Source organism: Lontra canadensis, unplaced genomic scaffold (assembly GCF_010015895.1).
Source record: "Lontra canadensis isolate GAN:19392208 unplaced genomic scaffold, GSC_riverotter_1.0 scaffold77, whole genome shotgun sequence".
Lineage (NCBI taxonomy): Eukaryota > Metazoa > Chordata > Mammalia > Carnivora > Mustelidae > Lontra > Lontra canadensis.
Window position 1 is genome coordinate 4,881,423 of NW_022631071.1, and position 22,729 is coordinate 4,904,151.

At 36.5% G+C, this 22,729-nt stretch overlaps 1 protein-coding gene across 4 annotated transcripts in view; it reads right to left on the reverse strand.

The window, feature by feature from the left end:
• Nucleotides 1-1,010: 1,010 nt before the first annotated feature.
• DIAPH2 (diaphanous related formin 2) overlaps nucleotides 1,011-22,729 on the reverse strand; it is a 1,009,576-nt gene continuing 987,857 nt past the window's right edge. For 3 of the 4 annotated variants that reach the window (XM_032881800.1, XM_032881797.1, XM_032881801.1), the window contains one exon: nucleotides 1,011-1,314. In XM_032881800.1, the coding sequence (XP_032737691.1) occupies nucleotides 1,250-1,314 (65 nt within the window). In that variant the 3' untranslated portion in view covers nucleotides 1,011-1,249. Of the gene's footprint in view, nucleotides 1,315-15,812; nucleotides 15,908-22,729 lie in introns of those variants that run through there. The other variant, XM_032881798.1, reaches the window with a different exon arrangement.

Consider the following 22,729-nt stretch of genomic DNA (forward strand, 5'->3'; position numbering starts at 1 on the left):
AATAGACAAGTAAGTTAAGTTTAACTTCTATGCCTTCATCTATTTAAGAAAAATGTAGGGTTGTTTTGGCAGCATCATTTTAATTTGTTAATGTAAGGTAAGTAAGTATGATGATGATTGAGAAGTTCACTTAGTTACTGGGATGTGGCATTACTGTAGCAGGAGATATAAACATATACTTATATACACATACATACATATAATTTTTTTCTTCTTCAGACCACCACAGTAGAATTGGAAAGGGGTATAGAAAGGGAAATAGAACAGTTGACCTTTCAGACAGTTTTCTGCTGCCTGCAGAGAGAAATCTTTTTCCTCTCAGGTCTTTTAGAAACTCTATTCCCTGCTTTCATGGGGGTCATGGGAGAAAGAAGCAATAGAAGAAATAACCACAGAGAACAGGAATCAATATTTACCTTTAAAAAAATCTTAATAAAGGTAACAGAATATTCAGGTTCATCCCAGAATAAACATTAAAATGTGAGGTTTTTCTCAAAAAATAGTCATATGGTATTTGTATAAAGTAGATATATGTGTGTAATTAGAAAATACCTCTTTAAATAAAGTGTAAGTCACTTTCTCTAACTGCTTCTGTTAAACTCTGGTTTATTTTTAGCAAAGATAAGTGCCTGCAACATCATACTGAAACTCTAGATTAATGTTAAGTTTAATTTCAGCCAAAGCAGATGAATCCATCAGCTTTCACTTGAGTAAGATTCTAAATAAATTCATAGGGTTGAAGCAGTACTTTTTTTAGCTTCCAAAATGGCTTGTCTTACAGAGTACCTCTCCAAATCATTAATACACACATTTTCATTGGCCTTTTCTTTTTCTATGTCACAGGAATCAGAAGCAGATATTGAATAATTCTTTCTATTCCTTTTTTTTGGGGGGGGGTGACCTGCAAATTTGATTAACATTGTAATTTTTTGACAGACTGAATGTTTTTGAATTTCATATACATTTCATCATTATCATCAGGTCACACACAAGAGCAAATAATACACATCTTTACACTAAAATGGAACACATGTTTTATAATCCTTGTAACTGTGTTTGGATTAGTATAATTGTGAGAGGCATCTTGCAATAGCTTTACAAATACAAATACATGCTATTTCACCCAGCTTAGCTTGATCCTTGAAGAAATGCATTAATTTATTCTCTATCCCTTGAGTGGATATTTTGTTTTTCTCAAAATGTATGATTTTGTTTACTTAAATATTTTCATATTCTTTGGCATCAGGATTCACTTAGATGAGAAAGCCCCATTGTGGCGAGAGCGTGACCTTTCCAAAGGTACTCGTCTGTTATCTGTAAGACAAAAAGAACCAAAAGCACGTGAGCTTTAGATCTTGGCTATTATACAATGTTGGGTCAAGAGAGGTTTTCAAATAGTCCTGAAAATCAATTCAAATGAATATATAAATAAGTAACAAGGAGCCCAGATCCGAGGAGTTCATGCTATAGTTCCCAGGCTGAGTTCAAGAGTCCTGCAATCAACATTAAATAACTTTCCTTGGTAAGTGAAATCAGAGTGATGAAAGAAATGGAAGAATTCTCTCAAGCACAGTCCCCTCGGAAATTGCAGGGGACAACAAAATTTCCTGGTAAAGATGTCATATTGAAAGGATCTCTGTACAGTGCCTTTTGTTGGAAAGCACTTCAATTTTCAATTCCCCATGAGTTTTCTTTTTTTTTATCCCCATGAGTTTTCAATCTGTATACGGGCTACCTCTAGAGGACACCAGGAAGGCAGAGCAGAAAATAATTTTTATTGTTTAACTGATGGCAATATGTGCCAATCAAACCAGCTACTGAATCTTTGCCTGACTGTATGATGTAAACATATCCAATACACTATACAAGTCATTATGGGAATGAATGATGAATAGGTCCTATTCCCCTCACCCATCCCAGGAAGAATAATCACTGTAGAGATAACTGTTGGGACAAAGCTTAGAAAGCAAAGTTTAAAAGCACTGATAGTTGCTCAAAATAGTTTTAGCATTAACAGAAAAAAGGTTTACAGCTCTGCATTGTGATAATCACTACTATGTTATTATCACCTTTGTTTTATGTTCAGCTTAAACACAACTGATGTGGGTGAAAATCCCTTTCTGACAAAAGCATAATATACTTAGATTCTCTATTTGAAATAAGACTAGGTCCCTGGAAATAATGACAGCCACCAGCACTTACATAAATGCTAACACTTTACACTTGTTAATTTGCTAATTCACTCAAGATCCCGGGGAGGTAAGTCTATTTCATTCTACCCTATGATTTCTGCTTTAGTGATGTAGGTCACAACAAAGCGTTAGGATGATAGGGGATTATAATGCAAAGTTAATGCCTAAATATCAAGACCGCTTTGTTCAGAGGTAGATGATAGGGCCTCCCAAGCGACTAATCACATCCTCCCTGAAATGATGATGCCCAAAGAACACATCTTGCCTGTCCCATTGGGAAGATGGACCATAAGAAGTGGTGACATTTGCTGTGGTCCCTTTCTGCTCTGTGCTAGTGTCTCTGGACTGATTCCTGGTAGTCTGTTGCTAGTACACAGAAAAAAAAACTAACTAGCTTCTATGATCTTGGCCTTGTTAATACCACATATGACTGCATTAAGCCAATCAGCCATAAGCTTAAAGTGCCTTATAAATGCAATAATATCACCGGGAGATGAGAAAGAAAGGTGTTTTCTCTATTCAGAGATATATCTGAGTGAAGGATTATATAGATATTTATTTAAAGATATCATTTTAGGGGCGCCTGGGTGGCTCAGTGGGTTAAAGCCTCTGCCTTCGGCTCGGGTCATGATCCCAGAGTCCTGGGATCGAGCCCCACATCAGGCTCTCTGCTTAGTGGGGAGCCTGCTTCCTCCTCTCTCTCTCTCTCTCTGCCTGCCTCTCTGCGTACTTGTGATCTCTGTCTGTCGAATAAATAAAATTAAAAAAAAGATACCGTTTTTAAAAAGCCATTATTTAATTTGTGATACAGATTACAATTTCAGCAAAAAATGTGAAGATAACATTTCTAAATAAAGAGCTTATTTCTTAGATGTCACAAGTTTGCATACAGATTGGTTTGGGACTTCTTAGAAAACACTTAAAATAAGATTATAATATAATCATTACCAGTGTTTTGCTAGTATTTAAACATTCAGTGTTAAAAGCCATCAGATATAAGAATGACAGTCCATTCTCAGAGGATTGTCCATCTCAAAAAAGCTCGTGGCTTGGTGGTCCTGCACACTAAGGTCAATAGGAATTGTACTCAGGAATGCCACTGGCTTCCCGTACCATCACTCCAGCCCACTAGTTTTAAGACAAATACCATATTATAAAAAACCCAGACTCAGGGCATTAAATGATGTGGTGTCAGGACTCACTTATTGGTAGGTAGCATTTGGTATGAGAAAATAAAACTTCAGGTGAAAATGAACTCAGGAAAGGACAGTGAAGCTTTTGGAATGCAGGATAAGCACTGGTTCAGGGCCCAAATCTAGCTCTTGGCATGCACAGGAGAGAATTATTCTATATTTCCTCCCTCTCTCCCTTCTCTCAATCTGTCTCTCTCTCTCTTTATATATTTTTGGTACTAAACTGATCCCTATGTTAATGAGATAATTATAAGAGGAAGCAATTCTGAAAAGGTTACCACGTATTTTTGAAATGTCAATGTACAACCTTATTTATGGAAAAAAAAGTGCCATTAGAAACAATGGCAACAATTACTAATCTGGATTTTGTGATCAAATTACAACTTTCTGCATTTATATTAAAACTATTTTAGATAAGGGGCGCCTGGGTGGCTCAGTGGGTTGAGGCCTCTGCCTTCGGCTCAGGTCATGATCCCAGAGTCCTGGGATGGAGCCCCACATCGGGCTCTCTGCTCAGCAGGGAGCCTGCTTCCTCCTCTCTCTCTGCCTGCCTCTCCCCTTACTTGTGATCTCTGACTGTCAAATAAATAAAATCTTATATTAAAAAAACTATTTTAGATTAAGAATATACTCTAGATTTGTATGGATCAGGCAAAAAGTATAATTTAAAAGATAACATGTTTATAAATATAAATGTATATTCATCTTTTTTCACATTCTTAATCGCTTGCAATCTAAAGATGAAAACTTTTCATGCTCAAATTCACATCTTGTTTGAGGCAAAGACTGAGAATCAGTCAATTTTTTGAAATAAAAATTATGTAATTATAGTATTAAATACTAATGGGTGAAAATCTGGCATGCCCCTCATAAGGTAAGGGCACATAGTTGATGGCAAATTTATGAGAAAGTAAATGTTATATATCATTGCTGTCAGAGATGATAAAGTAATTTGGGTGATTTGAGAGTGACTGTATTTCCTATTTGGAGATGTAGATGGAGGAAGTGAATGCCCATATACTGATTTGAGAGTTATGGGAGACCAAGACTGGCCCCAATTCACTTTTTTAAAAAAGATTTTGTTTACTTGAGAGAGAGAGATAGAGAGCACACATGTAAGAGAGAGTGCACAAGAAGGAGCACAAGCTGGGGTGGAGGGGTATATGCTGGGCAGAGGGAGACGTTGAGAAGCAGGCTCCCCACTAAGCCGGGAGCCTGATGTGGGACTCAATTCCAGGACCTTGGGATCATGACCTGAGCCAAAGGCAGATGCTTAACCGATTGAGCCACGCCCTCAAATTCACTTTTATAACTAGTATTATTCTCCCAACACTACTGATACTAGAATAGTTTAGATGGCAAAAATAGGGGCCTTGCCTCCAAAAAGTCAATAGTTTAAAACATATGTACTCACCTGAGATGATGTGGAGGGCTATGCTAACAAACAGTGGCTTCCCTTTCCAATTTGCCTATTGTCTTTTTGGAGACCAAAGAAAGGAAGAAGGGGGAGACATCTATCTATGTTTGTATACTTACAGGAGATGTTGTACAATGAGATATAGGAAAACATATTTTATTAGAGGATGGGGTCTTTCTGTGCTTTCATTTTTGTGATGTCTGAGGTAACTTATGATAGTAAGAAAGCCTACAGTGTCTAATATATCCTCATGATCTAAGAATTCATTAAGAAATTCTATTGTTTGTGGGGCACCTGGGTGGCTCAGTTGGTTAAGCATCTGCCTTTGGCTCAGGTCATGACCCCAGTGTCCTGGGATCGAGCCCCACATCGGTCTCCTTACTTGGTGGGGCGCCTGCTTCTCCCTTTCCCTCTGCCTGCTGCTCCCCTTGCTTGTGCTCTCCCTCTTTCTGTCAAGTAAACAAAATCTTTAAAAAAAAGAAATTCTTGGGGCACCTGGGTGGCTCAGTGGTTTAAAGTTTCTGCCTTCGGCTCAGGTCATGATCCCCGGGTCCTGGAATCGAGCCCCACATCGGGCTCTCTGCTCCACGGGGAGCCTGCTTCCTCCTCTCTCTGCCTGCCTCTCCGCCTACTTGTGATCTCTGTCTCTCAAATAAATAAATAAAATCTTTAAAAAAAAAAGAAATTCTATTGTTTGTAAAAAACAATTAATGCGGCAGTAAAGCCTGAGATGTCAGTCCCAAGATGTACCTTCCAAATTCATCAGAGTTGGGTATTCTTTTTGATCATCAAAGGCTTGTCTCTGAGAGTGTCTTGGTCATAATGTGAAGCTGGAGAGGGCCACAGTTATATAAAAATGTGCATTCTGTGGAGGAGGGGTGACCAAAACTAAAACAATATTCCAATCTGCCACAAAAAGAGAATATGAATACATGGCCCAGGTTTAACATGCTTCCACACATTCTGAGTGTCAGGTTAACCAGTTCAAACTAATGTCAGTTTCTCCACTGTCAGCAATAATTTTTAATCTTCTTCTGAATATAAATTGATTTGACAGTCATCTCAAAATTTTCTCTACTGAATCCTACAGTAATAAATGGATTAAACCCATTATTGTATTGATCTAAAATTCATTCATGCAATCATTTACTTAGCAACTATGTACAAAGCACATTATCCAAGAAATACCTGAATGTTCCAAAGTTTCAGACCAACAGCTAAATTTACATCACTAATTTCCTTCTTACCAAAAACTTTGTCAAGTAAAATAACTGAGGAATAAGCATATTATAAATAAAGCTTAACCAAACACGATGTGGGGCAGATGAGTACTCAAGCCTATGATATGTAACCTGAAAATGTACAATTAATCCTTTAACAACATGAGTGTATGCCAAAGGTACAAGGATATATCCTGTATATTTCAAGAGTAGGACAAGTTGAGATTGAAAAACTGTGATAAAAAGGCCATGTCCATTTTTCATTTCCCCTCAGTTTAGTAGTCTGTCTGTTGTCTATGAAAGAAGAGTTTCTTACCTGGTATTTACAGGCATGTAGATGTATCAATGTTAACCTAAGATAATGCACTTTACCCTCCCAGCAGGGTAACATATAATAAATATGTTTGTTATATGCCGTATATTATATCACAAAATATCCAGTTTTAATGTGAGAAAACAAAGTAAAAGAAAACCCCTGCAATTTACTGTGAACTTCATTTTCTCCAGAGCTCTTCAAAAGTAATGGTGTGGTAGACTGACCATCAATGGGTATGCATTATTTCCAACAAATAGAGCAGAGAACTGGGTTTATGCAGCTTAGGCTAAGAAAACTAAAAATGCTTCAGGAAATGTCTACTGAGTAGACGTTTGCTTTCCAAACAATGATGAAAGAAAGATAATTTATCTTAGACTGTAATAGTGAAATTGTCTCATAGAAACTTACATTTTTCCCCTTATGTCCCATGATTCTAAAGGTGTTTGGTTTATGTTTTCCTCTGCGATTTGAGGGATCCTAAATTGATAGTTTCTCATATACTAGAATTGACAGGAAGGTAGCAGCTGAATTAGGCTTGGGCCTAATCTCTTGGTGGAAGACAGCCAACTGACCTATTAGTTGACCAGATTTATTCTCTCCACTCTTAGCAGAATAGTTATAGTGTCTTTAAAATACATATTTTTTGAGAGAAAGAGAGAGCATACACACATACACACACACAGAAGAGAAAGATTTTAAGCAGGTTCCATACCCAGTGGAGAGCCCAAAGAGGGGCTTAATCTCATGACCCTGAGCTTGGTTTCATGACCCTGAGATCATGACCTGAGCAGAAACCAAGAGTCAGATGCTTAACCCACTGAGCCACACAGGCACCACAAGATACATATATATTTTGAACTTAAACTATATTTGCAATTTGGTATTCTATATTTTCATTTAACATTTTATTGTAGAAATTTTCCATGTCATTAAACTCCTGAAACATGATACTAAAAACATGATTTTTCATGGCCACATAATCTTCTTTTTATTTTATATAAATATACCACAATTTGGTTAACCATTTCTCTACTGCTGGATATTTATGTTGTTCCCATCTTTTTCTATTATAAAAGCCTCACCATGAAAATCCTTATACCTTTATATATACCAAGTATGGAAGTGGCTTTGTTAAGTAGGCAAAATTAAGTCCAAATTGAGTTCCAAAATAGTTGTATTAATTTAAATCCAATTGTCAGTAAATATATTAATTTGTGTTAGCATATCATTGGGTATTAATCTTTTTAAAATGTGGTTTTAAAAGTGATTAATGGTATCTGATTTGTTCTTTTTGCATTTCTTCAAATCCTTGTGATGTGGAATTTTCCATTATGTTATTATTTATGTATCCTCCTTTAAATGCTGGTCAGGTCCCTTGGTCGTTACTCTACTGGGGTCTTAGGTTTTGCTTTTGTTTTTATCTTGGAATCTACATATTAAAGATAGTAACCAATTTCAATATTTGTTAGGACTATTAGTTTGTTGTTAGCTATTTAGTTTGTGTTGTGGATTTTTAGGAACATATGATTTCTTTTTTTTTCCCATTATACATGATTTTTCATTTTCATTATTGAATTATAGTTGACATATGATGTTAAATGCAATTCTATATACTATGCATTGCTCACCATGATAAGTGTAGTTACCATCTATCGCCATACAGTGTTATTACAATATTATTGACTATATTTCTTATGCCGTATTTTTCATCCCCAATTTATTTTATAACTGGAGGTTTGTACCTCTTAATACTCTTCCCCTTTTTTGCTCATCTCCCTACATCCCTCTTCTCTGACAACACCAGTTTGTCCTCTGTATTTACGAGTCTGTTTGTTTCTATTTCTGCTTTTTGTTGCTCATTCATTTTGTTTTTTAGATGCCACATACAAATGAAATCACATGGTATATGTCTTCCTCTGTCTGACTTATATCACTTAGTGTAATACTCTCTAGGTCCACCTATGTTGTTACAAATGGTGGGCTCTCATTCTTTTTATGGCTAATATTCCAGTGTGCATCTGCGTGTGTGTGTGTGTATCTTTTTTCTCCGTTCATCAGTTGATTCATACTTAGGTTACTTCCGCATCTTGGCTATTGTAAGTAATGCTGCAATAAACACAGGGGCTTGTATCTCTCCAAATTAGTGTTTTCTTTTTCCTTATGTAAATACTCAGTAGTGAAATTACTGAATTGTATGGTACATGCATATCAAGACCACAATGTGATATGACCTAACACCAGTCACAATGGTTAGTATAAAAAAAGGACAAGGAATAATAAGTGTTGGTGAGGACACGAGAAGAGGGAACCCTTATGCACTGTTGGTGGAAGTGTAATCTGGTATAGCCTTTATGGAAGACAGTATGGACGTTCTTTTAAAAATAAAAAATAAAAATAAAATAAAAAAGAACTGCCTGTCTTTTCTTTTAGGAGTTTTATGGTTTCAGGTCTGACATCTAGGTCTTCAATCAAGTTTTACTTTATATTTTTGTATGGTGCAAGAAAGTGGTCCAATTTCATTCTTTCACATGTTGTTTACCAGTTTTCCGAATACCATTTTTTAAGAGACTGTCTTTTTCCTATTGCACATTCTTGCCTCTTTTGTCACAGGTTAACTGACCATATAAGCATTGGTATATTTCTGAGCTCTCTATTCTGTTCTATTGATCTATGTGTCTATTTTTGTGCCAGTGCTGTATTGTTTTGATTACTAGGGCTTTATAGTACAGTTTGAAATCTGGAAATGTGACATCTCCAGCTTCATTTTTCTTTCTCATGATTATTGTGACTGACTATTTGGAGTCTTCAATTTCTTTCATCAATGCTTTATAGTTTTTGAAGTACAGGTCTTTCACCTTGGTTAAATTTATTACTCAGTGTTCTCTCTGGTGCAGTTGTAAATGGGACTGTTTTCTTAATTTCTCTTTCTGCTACTTTGTTATTAGTGTGTAGAATTGCAATAGATTTCAGAGTGCCTGGGTGGCTCAGCTGATTGAGTGTCTCTCAGTTTTGGCTCAGGTCATGATCTCATGGGTTGTGAGATCAAGTCCCAACTCAAGTCTCGCTGCTCAGTGGGGAGTATGCTTGAAGATTCCCCCCTCTGCCCCAACCCCCTGGTCATGCTCTCTCTCTAAAATAAATAAATAAAAACATCTTTAAAAAAGAAGACCTGCAATAGATTTCTGTATATTAATTTTGTATCCTGCAGCTTATCAAAGTTATTACTTATCTAATAGTTTTCTGGCAGAATCTTTAGAATTGTCTACATATGTAGTAGTATGTCATCTGCAAGTAATGATAGTTTTACTAATTCCTTACCAATTTGGAAGTATTTTATTTATTTCTCTTGTATGTTTGCTGAAGCTAGGATTTCCAGGAGTACGGTGCATATAAGGGACCAGAATGGACACCCTTGTCTTGTTTTGATATTAGAGAAAAAGCTTTCAGTTTTTCACCATTGGGTATGATGATCATTAGGTGCTTTTTTCAGACATGGCCTTTATTATGTTGACATATGTTCCCTCTAAACCTACTTTGTTGAGAATTTTTATCATGAACAGTTGTTGAATTTTGTTAAATGCTTTTTCTGCATCTCTTGAAATAATCATATGGTCTTTATCCTTTGTCATGTTAATGTGATGTATTACATTGATTTGTGGATATTGAACTATCCTCGTATCACTAGATAAATTCTACTTGATTGTGGAGAATAATTGTTTAAGTATATTGTTGAATTTGATTTGCTAATATTTCATTGACGACTTTTGAATCTACATTCATCAGGAATATTGGTAAGTTTTTTTTGCAGTGTCTTTGTCAGGTTTTGGTATAAGGGTGATGCTGGCCTTGAAGAATATATCTGGAAGCTTTCCTTCCTCTTCTATTTTTTTGGAATAGTTTGATAGAGGGATGCCTGGGTGGCTCAGTTAAGCATCTGCCTTTGGCTCAGGTCATGATCCCCGGGCCCTGGGATCGAGTCATGCATCCCACATCCTTGCTTGGCAGGGAGCTTACAGCTCCCTCTGCTTGTGTTCTGTCTCTGTCTCTCCCAAATAAAGAAATAAAACCTTTAAAAAAAAATAAATGTTTGATAGAATTCACCTGTGAAGATACCTGGTCCTGGACTTTTTTTTGTTGCACACTTTTTTAAAATTAATGATTTATTTTCATTACCAGTCTGTTCAGATTTTCTATTTCTTCCTCATTCAGTTTTGGAAGATTGTATGTTTCTAGGAATTTATCCATTTCTTCTAGGCATATAATTTGTTGGCATATAATTTTTTGTAGTCCCTTATAATCCTTTATATTTCTATGGTGTTGGTTGTCACTTCTCATTCATTTCTGATTTTATTTGAGTCCTTTATCTTTTTCTTGACGTGTCTGGCTAAAGGTTTATCAATCTTTTTTATCTTTTCAAAGAAAAACTCTTGGTTTCACTGATCTTTCAAATTAAAAAATTTTTTTTACTCTATATTTCATTTATTTCCACTCTAATTTTATTATTTTCTACCTTCTACTAAGTTTGGGTTTTGTTTGTTCTTCTTTTTCTATTTCCTTTAGGTATATAAGGTTAGATTATTTATTTGATTTTTCTTATTTTTGAGGTAGGTTTATATTGCTGTAAACATCCCTCTTAGAATTGCTTTGGGTGTGTCCCAAATATTTTGGACTGCTGTATTTTCATTTTCATTTGTTTCCATGTATTTTTTTTATTTCCTCTTTGATGTCTTCGTCGACCCACTGGTTGTTTAGTAGCGTGTTGTTTAACCTCCATGATTTTGATTATTTTCCAGTTTTTTTCTTGTCATTGATTTCTAGTTTCATATGTTGTGGTCAGAAAAGACACCTGATATGATTTGAATATTCTTAAATTTATTGGGACTTGTTTTGTGGCCTAACCAGTGATCTATCTCAGAGAATGTTCTATGTACATTTGACAGGAAGTTTATTCTGCTCTTTTGGGATGGAATGTTCTGTATATATCTGACAAGTACATCTGGTCTAATGTGTAGTTCAAAGCTACTGTTCCCTTATTGATTTTCTGTCTGATGATCTATCCATTGATGCAAATGGGGTGTTTAGTAAGTCCCCTACTATTATTATATTGCTTTCAATTTCTCCCTTTATGTCTGTTAATTGTTGCTTCATGTACTTGGGTGTATTGCTATTTACAACTGTCATGTCCTCTTGTTGGATTGACCTCTTTACCATTATGTAATGTCCATCTTTGTCTCTTCTTACAGTCTGTTTTAAATTCTGTTTTGTCTGATATAAGTATTAATACCCTATTTTTTCATTTTCTTTTGCATGAAAGATCTTTCTCTATCCCTTCACTTCCAGTCTGTATGTGTCTTTAGGTCTAAAGTGAGTCTATTGTAGGTAGCATATAAATAAGTGTTTTTTTTTAATCTATTCCTTTACCCTATGTCTTTTGATTGGAGCATTTAGAACATTTATATTTAAAGTAATTATAGATAGGTATGTATTACTTCCCTTTCATTAATTGCCATCTGATTGATTTTGAATTTCTTCCCTGTTCCCTTCTTCTCTTGCTCTCTTCCATTGTGATTGATAACTTTCTGTAGTCTTATGCTTGGATTCCATTCTCTCTCTCTTTTTTGTACCTACTGTAGGTTTTCGGTTATCATGAGTCCATTCATAACATCTTAAGTATATAGCAGTCTATATTAAGTTGGTGGTTGCTTAAGTTCAAACACATTCTGGGGAGCCTGGGTGGCTCAGTTGTTAAGTAACCGCCTTTGGCTCAGGTCATGATCCCAGGGTCCTGGGACTGAGCCCCACATCGGGCTCCCTACTCAGCTGGAAGCTTGCCTCTCCCTCTCCCACTCCCCCTGCTTGTGTTCTCTCTCTTGCTGTCTCTCCTCTGTCAAATAAATAAATAAAATCTAAAAAAAAAAAACCCACATTCTAAAAGCACTACATTTTTAATCCCCCTCCATGTTTTATGTATATGTCATATTTTATATCTTTTTATTTGTGAGTCCCTTAGCTATTTTTTAAATAAAGTTTATTTTACTATGTTTGTCTTTGAGACTTTACACTAGCTTTATAAGTGATTTACATACTACATTTACTCTATGCTTGCTTTTACCTATGATATTTTTTCCTTTCATAATTTTCTTCCAATTATGGCCTTTTCTTTTTAAAGAAGTCCCTTTAACATTTCCTGTAAGGCCAATTTAGTGGTGATAAAGTCTGTTGTTTGTCTGAGAAACCATCTCTCCTTCAATTCTGAATGATAACCTTGTCAGGTAGAGCATTCCTGGCTGCAGGTTTTTACCTTTCAGCACTTTGAATATATCATAAAATTCTCCTCTGGCCTGCAGAATTTCCACTGAAAAATCAGATATATGGGATTTCCCTCATATGTAACTTAGTTGCTTTTTCTTGCTGCTTTTAGGATTCTCTCTTTAGCTTTAATCTTTGATATTTAAATTAATACATGTCTTGGTGTGGATTTTTTGGGTTCATCTTGTTTGGTGGTTCTCTGTGATTTTGGACCTGGATGTCTGTTTCCTTCCCCAGGTAGGGAAGTTTTCAGTATTATTTCTTCAAATAAGCTTTCTGCCCTTTTCCCTCTTAGCTCCCTCTGGGACCCATATAATGTGATTGTTTGTACATCTGATATTGTTCCAGAGTTCCCTTAACCTGTCTTCATTTTTAATTTTTTAAAAAAATATTATTTACTTGTCACAGAGAGAGAGAGAAAGCTCTCACAAGCAGGGGGAGCATCAGGCAGAGGGAGAAACAGCCTCCCTGCTGTGCAGGGAGCTTGATGAGGGGCTTGATCCCAGGACCCACCTGTCCTCATTTTTAAAAATAATAATAATTTTATTATTATTATTAATTTTATTATTATTATTATTACTGTTTATCTTGGGTGCTTTCTATGACCTTGTCTTCCAGATCACTGATCTCTTCTTCTGCATACTCTAATCAGTTGTTCATTCCCTATAGTTTAGTTTTCATTTCAGTTATCATATTCTTCAACTCTGATTGGCTCTTTTTAATATTTTCTGTCTCTCTGTTGAAGTTCTCACTGAGTTCATCCACTCTTCTCTCAAGTCCAGTGAGCATCTTTAGGACCAGTACTTTGAACTCTTTATTATTTTTATTATTTATTATTTTATTATTTATAACTTTATTATTATACATTATACATTACATAATGGTAATAATAAAGTTATAAAGTAAACTGCTTATCTCCATTTCACATAGTTATTTTTTTGACGTTTTGTCTCATTCTTTCATATGGAGCATATTTTTCTGTCTCCTCGTTTTGTTTGACTTTCTGTGCTTGTTTCTATGAATTACATAGAGTAGCTATTTATCTTAGTTTTAAAGGGAAGGCCTTGTGTAGGATCATTTCTATGTGTGCCTGGTTGCTTTGGCTGGCTGCCTGCAGCTGTAGCAGGCACTGAATGTGGGTCTTGGGGCAATAGGCACCAGGGCCACCCTAGTGGGATGGCTGGAGTTGAAGTGGGTTAGGGGTCCTGGGGAGGGTGGGACGGGACATAGGGCATCTTGGCGGGCAGCTGGAGCCAAAGCAAGTGCAGGTTGGGGCGCCTGGGGCATACCTCTTAGGGGGAGCCCTGGCAAGATGGCTGGAGTAGAAGTAGGCATGGGCCAGGAGGTCCCAAGATGTTCTGTCCAGGCAGCTTCCTGGCTGGAAAGCAGGAGCTACAGCAGGAATGAGCTAGGTGATCCTGGCATGCTCCATGCAGGGGGTATCCTGGTGGGATGGGTGGAGCTTAGGTGGGCAAAGGCCAGGATGTCTTAGTGCAACTCCAGGCAGGGGGTCCCTGGCTGGGAGGTCCTCAGATGCTCCATTAATGGGGTGTCCTGGCAAGTCCTCTGGAGTTGAACTGAGTGCAGGCATTCCGTCTCCCAGTATATACTTCACTGGCGTCATATTGGGGGTAAGGCTGAGGCTGATGTGGGCTATGCGCACAGGACTCACTGAGGTGGGAAGCCGGCTAGGGTAGCTGGACCTTGCTTCTGTCTGCATATCAAAGTGGAGAGGAAATGTAAATGGCACTTGGCCAGTACCTCTGACCCCAGAGAGAGCATTCCATCAAGCTTCCCTGCCATTTGGCAGGTGCTCTAGGGCTGGCTCCTTTATATTCGTTTCCCTTTTAAACTGGAGCTTTTATTCTGTGCCCCAGACTGGAGGAATCCTCTCTGAGGCCCTGAGTACTATCCCTCCCCACTGCAGTTTGCAGCATCAGGGCTGGGGTTCTTATAATTACCATGCTTCCATCTCTTATGTTATTCTTTTGTTGTGCATAAGTTGTTCAGTCAGCCTTTAGTTCTTCAGGAGGAATTGCTCTGTATGTAGATGTAGATTCAATGTGTCTATGCAGGAGGTGAGTTCAGGGTCTTCCAATACAACTGTCTCAGACTAGAACTCATTTTTATTCTTTTTATGTAGCTAAATCTATTGATCTTTTACACTGTGATCTGTCCCTTTATTTTTAAGTTTAGAAAGCCTTTCTCCAGCCAGAGACATCTGATTAACATTCAATTGTCTCTTCTGTTTTGTAAGGTGTCCTTTTTTCCACATTAATCTACTTAAATGATCTAGAATTTATTTTGTTGTACAATGTCAGGTAAGTTTCCACATTGATTTTTTGTTTTCTTTCTTTCTTTTTCTTGTGGAGAGAAAATGGGTTATCCCAGAACCCTTTGTTGAATAATCATGAATTTCTACACTGGTTCATGCAACCTCTTTTCATATGTTAAATGATCTATACTCATGTACATTTCTGTTTCATTGACCTAAACATCTTTCCAACTATTTTGTGCCAATACCTTCTCCCCTCCCCCAAGGTTATTTTTATTTTTTTAAAATACTTTTTCAGTGTTCCAAGATTCATTGTGAATGCACCACACCCAGTGCTCCATGAAATACATGTCCTCCTTAATACCCACCACCAGGTTCACCCAGCCCCCCACCCCTCTCCCCTCCAAAACCCTCAGTTTGTTTCTCAGAATTCACAGTCTCTCTCTTGGTTCGTTTCCCCCTCTGATTTCTCCCAGCTCACTTCTCCTCTCCTTCTTGCAATGTCCTCTGCGTTATTCCTTACACTCCACAAGTAAGTGAAACCATATGATAACTGACTCTCTCTGATGTGCCAATACCTTCTGATTTCATTCATAATATATTTTAATATCTGGTGGAGGTAATCTTCCATAATTCATTTTTATTTCAACATGTATTTTTAGGAAATATTTTGGAACTCTACAGCATGTTATATAATCAGACATCTTGAAAACAACACAGCTTGAAATATTAACCCAATGGGTACTAACTAGTCTATCATAGTAAGGATAGGCAGATGTCTGTTTGTTGAGTGCCAATGAGTCAGGTGACGCTAAAGTCCCTAATGATGTTTTTTGTTTGTTTGTTTTTATCCTAATGATGTTTTTAAGAGTTCTTTTCAATTCTTCATTTTCTTAAAAACTTAAAAAGCCTCCTTCCCTGTCTTCTGATCACTTTTTTCTGCCAGCTGACCACTTTTCTTCTGGAAATACAGCACAGGCCAGCACTAAGGAAAAGAGCAAAACCATTTCTATAAGAGATTTTTAATATGCTTATTCTCATTATTTTTGCCCTGTCAAAAATTTGAATTGGAATTAAGGATATAGTTTCATTGGCTGTTGATAAAGTCTAGTGTATCAAGTTTGTAAACCTTATTTTATCACACATTTTATACTATGTTTCATAAATTTGGCTTCCACCAGGTACCACCAGTGTTAAACTGTATCAGTTTATTTTGTTCCAACAAAATTGTATATATAGGTCACTGTGCAAAAATGGATGTCTAGAAGCCAATCAAATACCTCTACTTAAAAATTAAATAGTTCTAGCCCTATTCTAATCTCAATGACATCATAATGTTCTTAAAGCTAGAATCAGATCATGTTGTATAATCTATACCCTTTAACACATGCAAATTAAGCAACACAAAGAAAACAGAAACCCAGATTACTGTGGTCCTTTGTGTTGGGAGAAGAATGAAAAGCTATTTTAACAAGAATGGTAATGGAAAGCAATGATATTAAAGTAGTTCAGAGGCTATTGTGACTATAAATACACAACTCCCATTAAATGTAATTGGAGTTAAGCACATGTAATGATAACAAAATAGACCCCTAAATATCTTTCCAGCTGGAAAATAAGCGAATGTATTCCAGGAAATAGTATGTTTTTCTGTGGAAAATACAGTATTCTAATTGAGAGGCACAAATTCTTTTTATACTGATATTGCTCAGGGTACAATGTTGGTATTTTTCCTATGCTTAGGGATATAGATCTGTGAGTGGTAACATCTGTACAAAGAATATGTTTCTTTTTCTCTTCTTAATGCTCAGCATTCATTATGTTATTAAAGGAAAAGTCTCAATAGTTGCAATGGATTTATTAATCCAGTAGCTTGTTATCAGCATGAAACTCTGCTGTGCTAGGGGAAAAACAAATTATATTTTACAATACTGCAGTAGTGAGATAAAATCACTTTTCTATATTTCACTTTCTTCTTATCCTCCCTGCCAGGTAGTAACGCTATTCTCTATCTCTATTATGAACCTCATATTTTGCAAACTATCAAGTCCTGTAGTAATATAAAGGTACATTATCAAATAAACTCAATTACAGCAGCTTTAGAAAGATTGAAATATGTGATAAAAGTAAAACCACTGAGTACAGTATTTCAAGGCATTAAAAACTTAATGCATATTAAGCTACAAATGTGGGAAATATGCAATACTTACTTTTACCTATCACAAACATGATATTTTCATAACATGTATAACCAACCTCCTGGGATTTTAAATGACTAGCGATTACATAATTCATAACTTGAGTATTTCAAGGGATTTTACAAAAATTGTGGCTCAGAAGAAAAATCAGCATATTGTTCAGTATTTCAACTACCAAAAACCTTGCTATTGATTATCTTTGGACTCAATGTCAAACCTAGTGAATATTTTTTTTTAAAAGTCCTTGGTTTTGTACATTAGCCATGCATTATGTTTGCTTCTTTACTAGGAAATGCAAAAATGCAATTGGGCTTTAAGACAATTTTTCTTTCTATGAGGTTGAAAGTCTGATAATGATGCCTACATATCTGGGAAATATGGGGAAAGGTAACATATAAAAATATGAATAGTGTTAGAAAATAGAAAAATCTCCAAGTAAATCATATATGTGAAACTTACACTGAAGAACAAACCAACAGAAACCACACAAATAACAGAGCTGCTCAGGTGTCTTTCACAGTGGATTACACATAGTGATTTCTCAAAAACTGTCTGTCCATTAAGTAATCATCCAATCTTTAGCAATGAATCAGGAACCGACCCCTCAATTCACTTTCTGCTACACTGCTTAACACAGGGGATATAATTTGCCATTAATACAAAGAAAGGAAAGGAAATAATTTCTCCCTTTCTCCTTCTCTTCCTTCCATCCACCTACGCATTTTTATTGCATAAATTATCTACGGAGTATCATAAAAGACACTCTTATAAGTTATTAGAGAAGAAAGGATAAACTTACAAAGAACTATAACATAAAACTATGTGTCTCTTATAGCATCTATTACAGTGTAAGTATGATGGCAGTTCAGAGCAGAGAAAAATCATAACTCCTTCAGTGAAGGAGTTGGGGGCCAGGGAAAACTTCATCCCAATTAGGCCTTAAAATATAGGTGGTATCTTAACAAGAAGAAATAGAAAGATAGCTACTAGTTTTTGATTAGAAAAAATGAGTTCCAGTTTCTTCTACTGCTGACTAACAAATTTTTTTCTAGTTGGGGGGTGGGCATAAAAAGCAATGGATGTTTAAGGGGGTAATCAGAATGTGTATACATATTTAATCTTTTTTCTAGGAAAAGGAAGAAAATAATAAAAGGACATATATTGAACTGGCCAGATTTGTAGTGATAGTTGTTTCTACAAACACATGATTTTAATTTTAATAATGGTTTTCAATGACAGCAATTCTGTTTTGAAAAACAAAACAAAACCCTGGAAGAAAAAAAAAAAAAAGACCCAGCAGAAATGGGGCTCTCTGGAATCATCTGGTTAGGTTCTGTCTTTGAAGCCCAGATAGCACTACCAAAAGTGGCAGGATAAGAGCTGATTAAGGCATACACAGATTTCAGTGACCTGGGCCAAGAGAACTTTGCAAGGATGAGAGCTTGAGCAATCATTTGGGTTGGTGCAAATAAACCATCTTTGAAATGACAATGTGGATAGGGTCAAGTCATTCCTACCATCTGTCATCTCTGTACCTTTCTACTCCATGTGTGACATAGATCCCTATGACTAAGATTATTAGGTATCAGCCATTTCTCTAACTTTGATTATATGATGGACAATACTCTGACATTTTCTGTGGCAGTTTGTGATCTGCCTGAGTTCTGTCGCTGATATGCTAACCTAGAATATACTTACCTGTCATCTGCTTTTGTTTCTCAATCACTGCAAGGTTACGTATCTATTCCTTTTGTTTTAAAAATGTACAACCTATCTCTTTGGTCTGGACTACCTACTTCTTGCTGAGGCTGGAAGTTTTAGAGTCATCAGCCCAACTCCACAGGTTCAGTAGCCCCAGGTACTGGCTCCTGCAGTAAGGTAAGAATGGCAGGCTTTCCCCTGCGTGATGCCTGTATTTCCCAAAGCAACAGATTATAGAAATATGCCACTGGCTATGATTTTGAGAAGATCTTAATCTACAACTTACCATTTGCAGGTCTATAAACAGGTGCTTCTCATTAGTTGTGTTCCCCATGTTAGCTTATGCTTAATTACTTAACCAGTTGTATGGAGAAAGGCAACCTGTATGTCTGTGATACAGACATTTTAGCAGCTGCCAGTGCCATTGTTTTAAAACATAAACTGTCCCATGAGACAGAAGCCAGTCAGCAGTTGTTCTAAATATGAGCAATTGGGACAGAGTTAAAACACAGCTTGTTAATGTCATACTCATAACTGACAGAAGCTCCTTTGTAATTTTAGTTTCTAAGACAAGCTATGCACAACCTCAGTGCAGGCCAAGCCTATAGATGAGTAAAAATGGCTACTCACTGCAACTTCCTTCTCATACGAGAATTCTCAGAAAATCTTTCCTGAGTCTTAAGTCTACTGGATAAAGCCAGTCCTTGCATTACCCGACAAACACATAAATAGGCATTGTTGTACATCAGTGTTCTTAACATTGTTTATAGTTGTGAAAAGCATAAATAGCCTATCTATCCACCATGAAATTAGTAAATAAAGGATGGAACCCACATACATGAGGATACAATGTAGCCATTTGAAATTATCATATAAATCTATACGTGCTTGACAGAAAGAGGTCCACATTATAAAGTGGAAAAGGCAAGTTACAAAAGAGTAAATTCTATTCTTTTTTTTTAAGATATTATTTATTTATTTAGAGAGAGAGCATGCATGAGCTGGGGTAAGTGCAGAGGGAGAGGAGAGAGAGAATCTAAGCAGACTCTGCACGGAAGGCAGAGCCAGACACGGGGCTCAACCCCACAATCCTGAGATCGTGATATGAAATGAAATCAGGAGTCTGATGCTTAACCAACTGAGCCACCCGGCTGCCCCTCCTATTTTTATTTTTGAAAGTAAGAAATACAACTTTTAGGAGTTTGGAAGAATATATACCAATAAAAGCAGTGGTTATCTCTGAATGGTGAAATCATGATTTTTTTTCTTTTATATTTTTCCTTGTCTGAATTTTTGGCATTGAGCATGATTAACTTGGAAAATTAGAGTCACAAACTATGTGGGATATAAAATCTTCAGGTTTCAGATAAAAAGCACATACTGTTTTCAACTTGTCTAGAGAAAATGTCTAGGTTTACTTAAGAATATAACTTTTAGAATTTTGAATATAAAATTCATGAAATACTATTATAAATGATAACAGTGTATAAAGACAAGTGTATTTGTGCTCTAAAACCAGCAAACTTGTAAGTCATTACTTTCCTATCAGGAAACAGTCTGCGGCCCTTATTTAAGCAGGACAGAAAATAGTACCCAATTTGTCTTTTTTTTTTCCCATTATAGTATACCTAGTGATGGTATAGTCAACAATGAATTAATTCAGATTTCCTAAACTTATTTAACCCTTTGTGAACATGAAAATAATACTTAAAGATGTCTTAAGAGAATAGTTACAAGGACTAAATGCGTCAATAATATAAAAGGACCAGAATGACACCCGATACAGACTAAATTTACATTTGCTATTATAAGAGCCACATAACAAAGATTTCAGTATCAAGGTCTTATCCTTTTAAAAATCTAAAAAGCTTCATTATGAAGATGATGACATATTTTAGTCACTGTTGGGACAATGAGAAAAAATTAAACAAAAAACAGAAAGTCTTTTCCAGATTAGCCTATAAAAACAAATACTAAAGATCAGTTAGGAAATCAGAATTTAACAATGCTCAGAATTTTTATTTATTTCATAAAACATCATGGTCTGGGATACTTTTATGCCCTTGGGAAGCAACGAAAATCTTGTATAACCATTTATTTTTCTTATTGTCATCCAGTGGGTACAGAAATACTGCTGGGCTGCTTTCTATTACTTCTCTGCTTTAGGCTCCCAGCTGTCTAGACAGACTTGTAGAAAGAGATTATTTCTAGAGATTCTAGCCTGGCTTGAATCATGTATCTAGTAAAACTGGTCATTCATTTTTTTGTCTAGAAGTAATCCAATGATCTTTAATTTGGTTTCCTAAGTAGACCTATTCACGGGAAAAAGGGAGCCCTGCCATCATAACCTGGGTCTATTCCCATGTCAGGTATATTTCCCTCTGCCCAAAAACTGGCCTGAAATTTAGTTCAATTATCCTTTCTTGAATAGTGACTATGTGCCTCACATAGTGCCAGAGATGAATGAGACAGTCTCTTCTTTCATGCAGATAGTATGAAGTGATTTTGGCCTTTTATGTGACACATAAAAGTTAGTCTGATGAAATGTGTTAGGGTTTCTTTTGTAGTCCGCTACACAGTTGTCAGTGAGTCAGTTTTAGAACCCAGATTATATTATCCCCTGACATTAAAATGAAAAGTCTCAGCCATTTTTCTCAAGATATTTTCACTTAGATGTGGGGTAGCATGTAAACCTAACTAGAACACAGTTATAGTGAGTACTATGATTACAGAAATACTCTTTAGGAGGACAGAAAAGGAACACTTAGCTAAGCCTTAGGGGAAGCATCTCTGGGAAGCCTTTCTAGGGAAGGCAATGCCATAACTGAATTTTTAAAAAAATATTTTATTTACTCATTAGAGAGAGTGAAAGAGCATGAACAAGGGGGTGGGGCAGAGGGAGAGGGAAAAGCAGACTCCCCACTGAGCAGGGAGCCCAATGCAAGCCTCCATCCTGGGACTCTGGATCATGATCTGAGCTGAAGCCAGATACTTAAACCGACTGGGCCACCCAGGCACCCCTATCCTGATTCTTAAAGTATGAGGAGGAATTATCCTGGATGAAAAGTATATTCCAGGCAAAGGAGACACTGTAAGGAATGGGAGAGAAAAGATGAAAAAAATGTGTGTGACTACAAGCAAATCAGTGCTGATTAAAAGCAGGAGATTATAGGCTCTGAGGATAGAGAAGTAACATCCAGACAGTGGATGGTCTCATGTGCCATCTTAAGGCTCTTGGACTTTACATGTACAACAGAGAGTGGAGTTCCTAAGATAGCTCAATATGGTGGTCATGTAGTGGAGGGGCTTAAAGGTGACAAGACAAGAAATAGGGATTAATTGAATATGGAGAATAAAGAGTTCACATTTGGGAAAATGGTGGTCCCATCAAATAAGATAGGGCATACAGGAGGAGTTGCACTCAAGGAGAAGATGATGAGTTCAGCTTAGGATGTTTAAAATTGGAGATGCCTTTAAGATATCCATGTGGAGCTGTCCAGCAGGCAGCTAAATATTACAAGGCTGAAGTTCATCGGACAGGTCTGGAAAGAGTATGAGAGACTTGGGAGACTTATCATGTAGATGGTAATTGAAGCTGTCACTCAGGAAAGTATGTAGAGTGAGAAGATCAGTGGGCTGTTGATTATTTCCTGGAAAACACTAATATTTAAGAGATGACCATACAAAGAGAAGTCCATGAAGAAAACAGCAAGTAATCACAGAGGTACAGAATGAAACGTTTGAGCACATGTTATGGAACCCAAGTTGAAAAATGCAATAAGCAATAGTATAAAATGCTGTAGAAGGATGCAGTAAAATAAAAATTGAGAACTACCAGCTTTATATCAGAAATATGAACATCATTAGAGATCATAATGAGAACAATTTCAGTAAAATAGGGGGAGGAG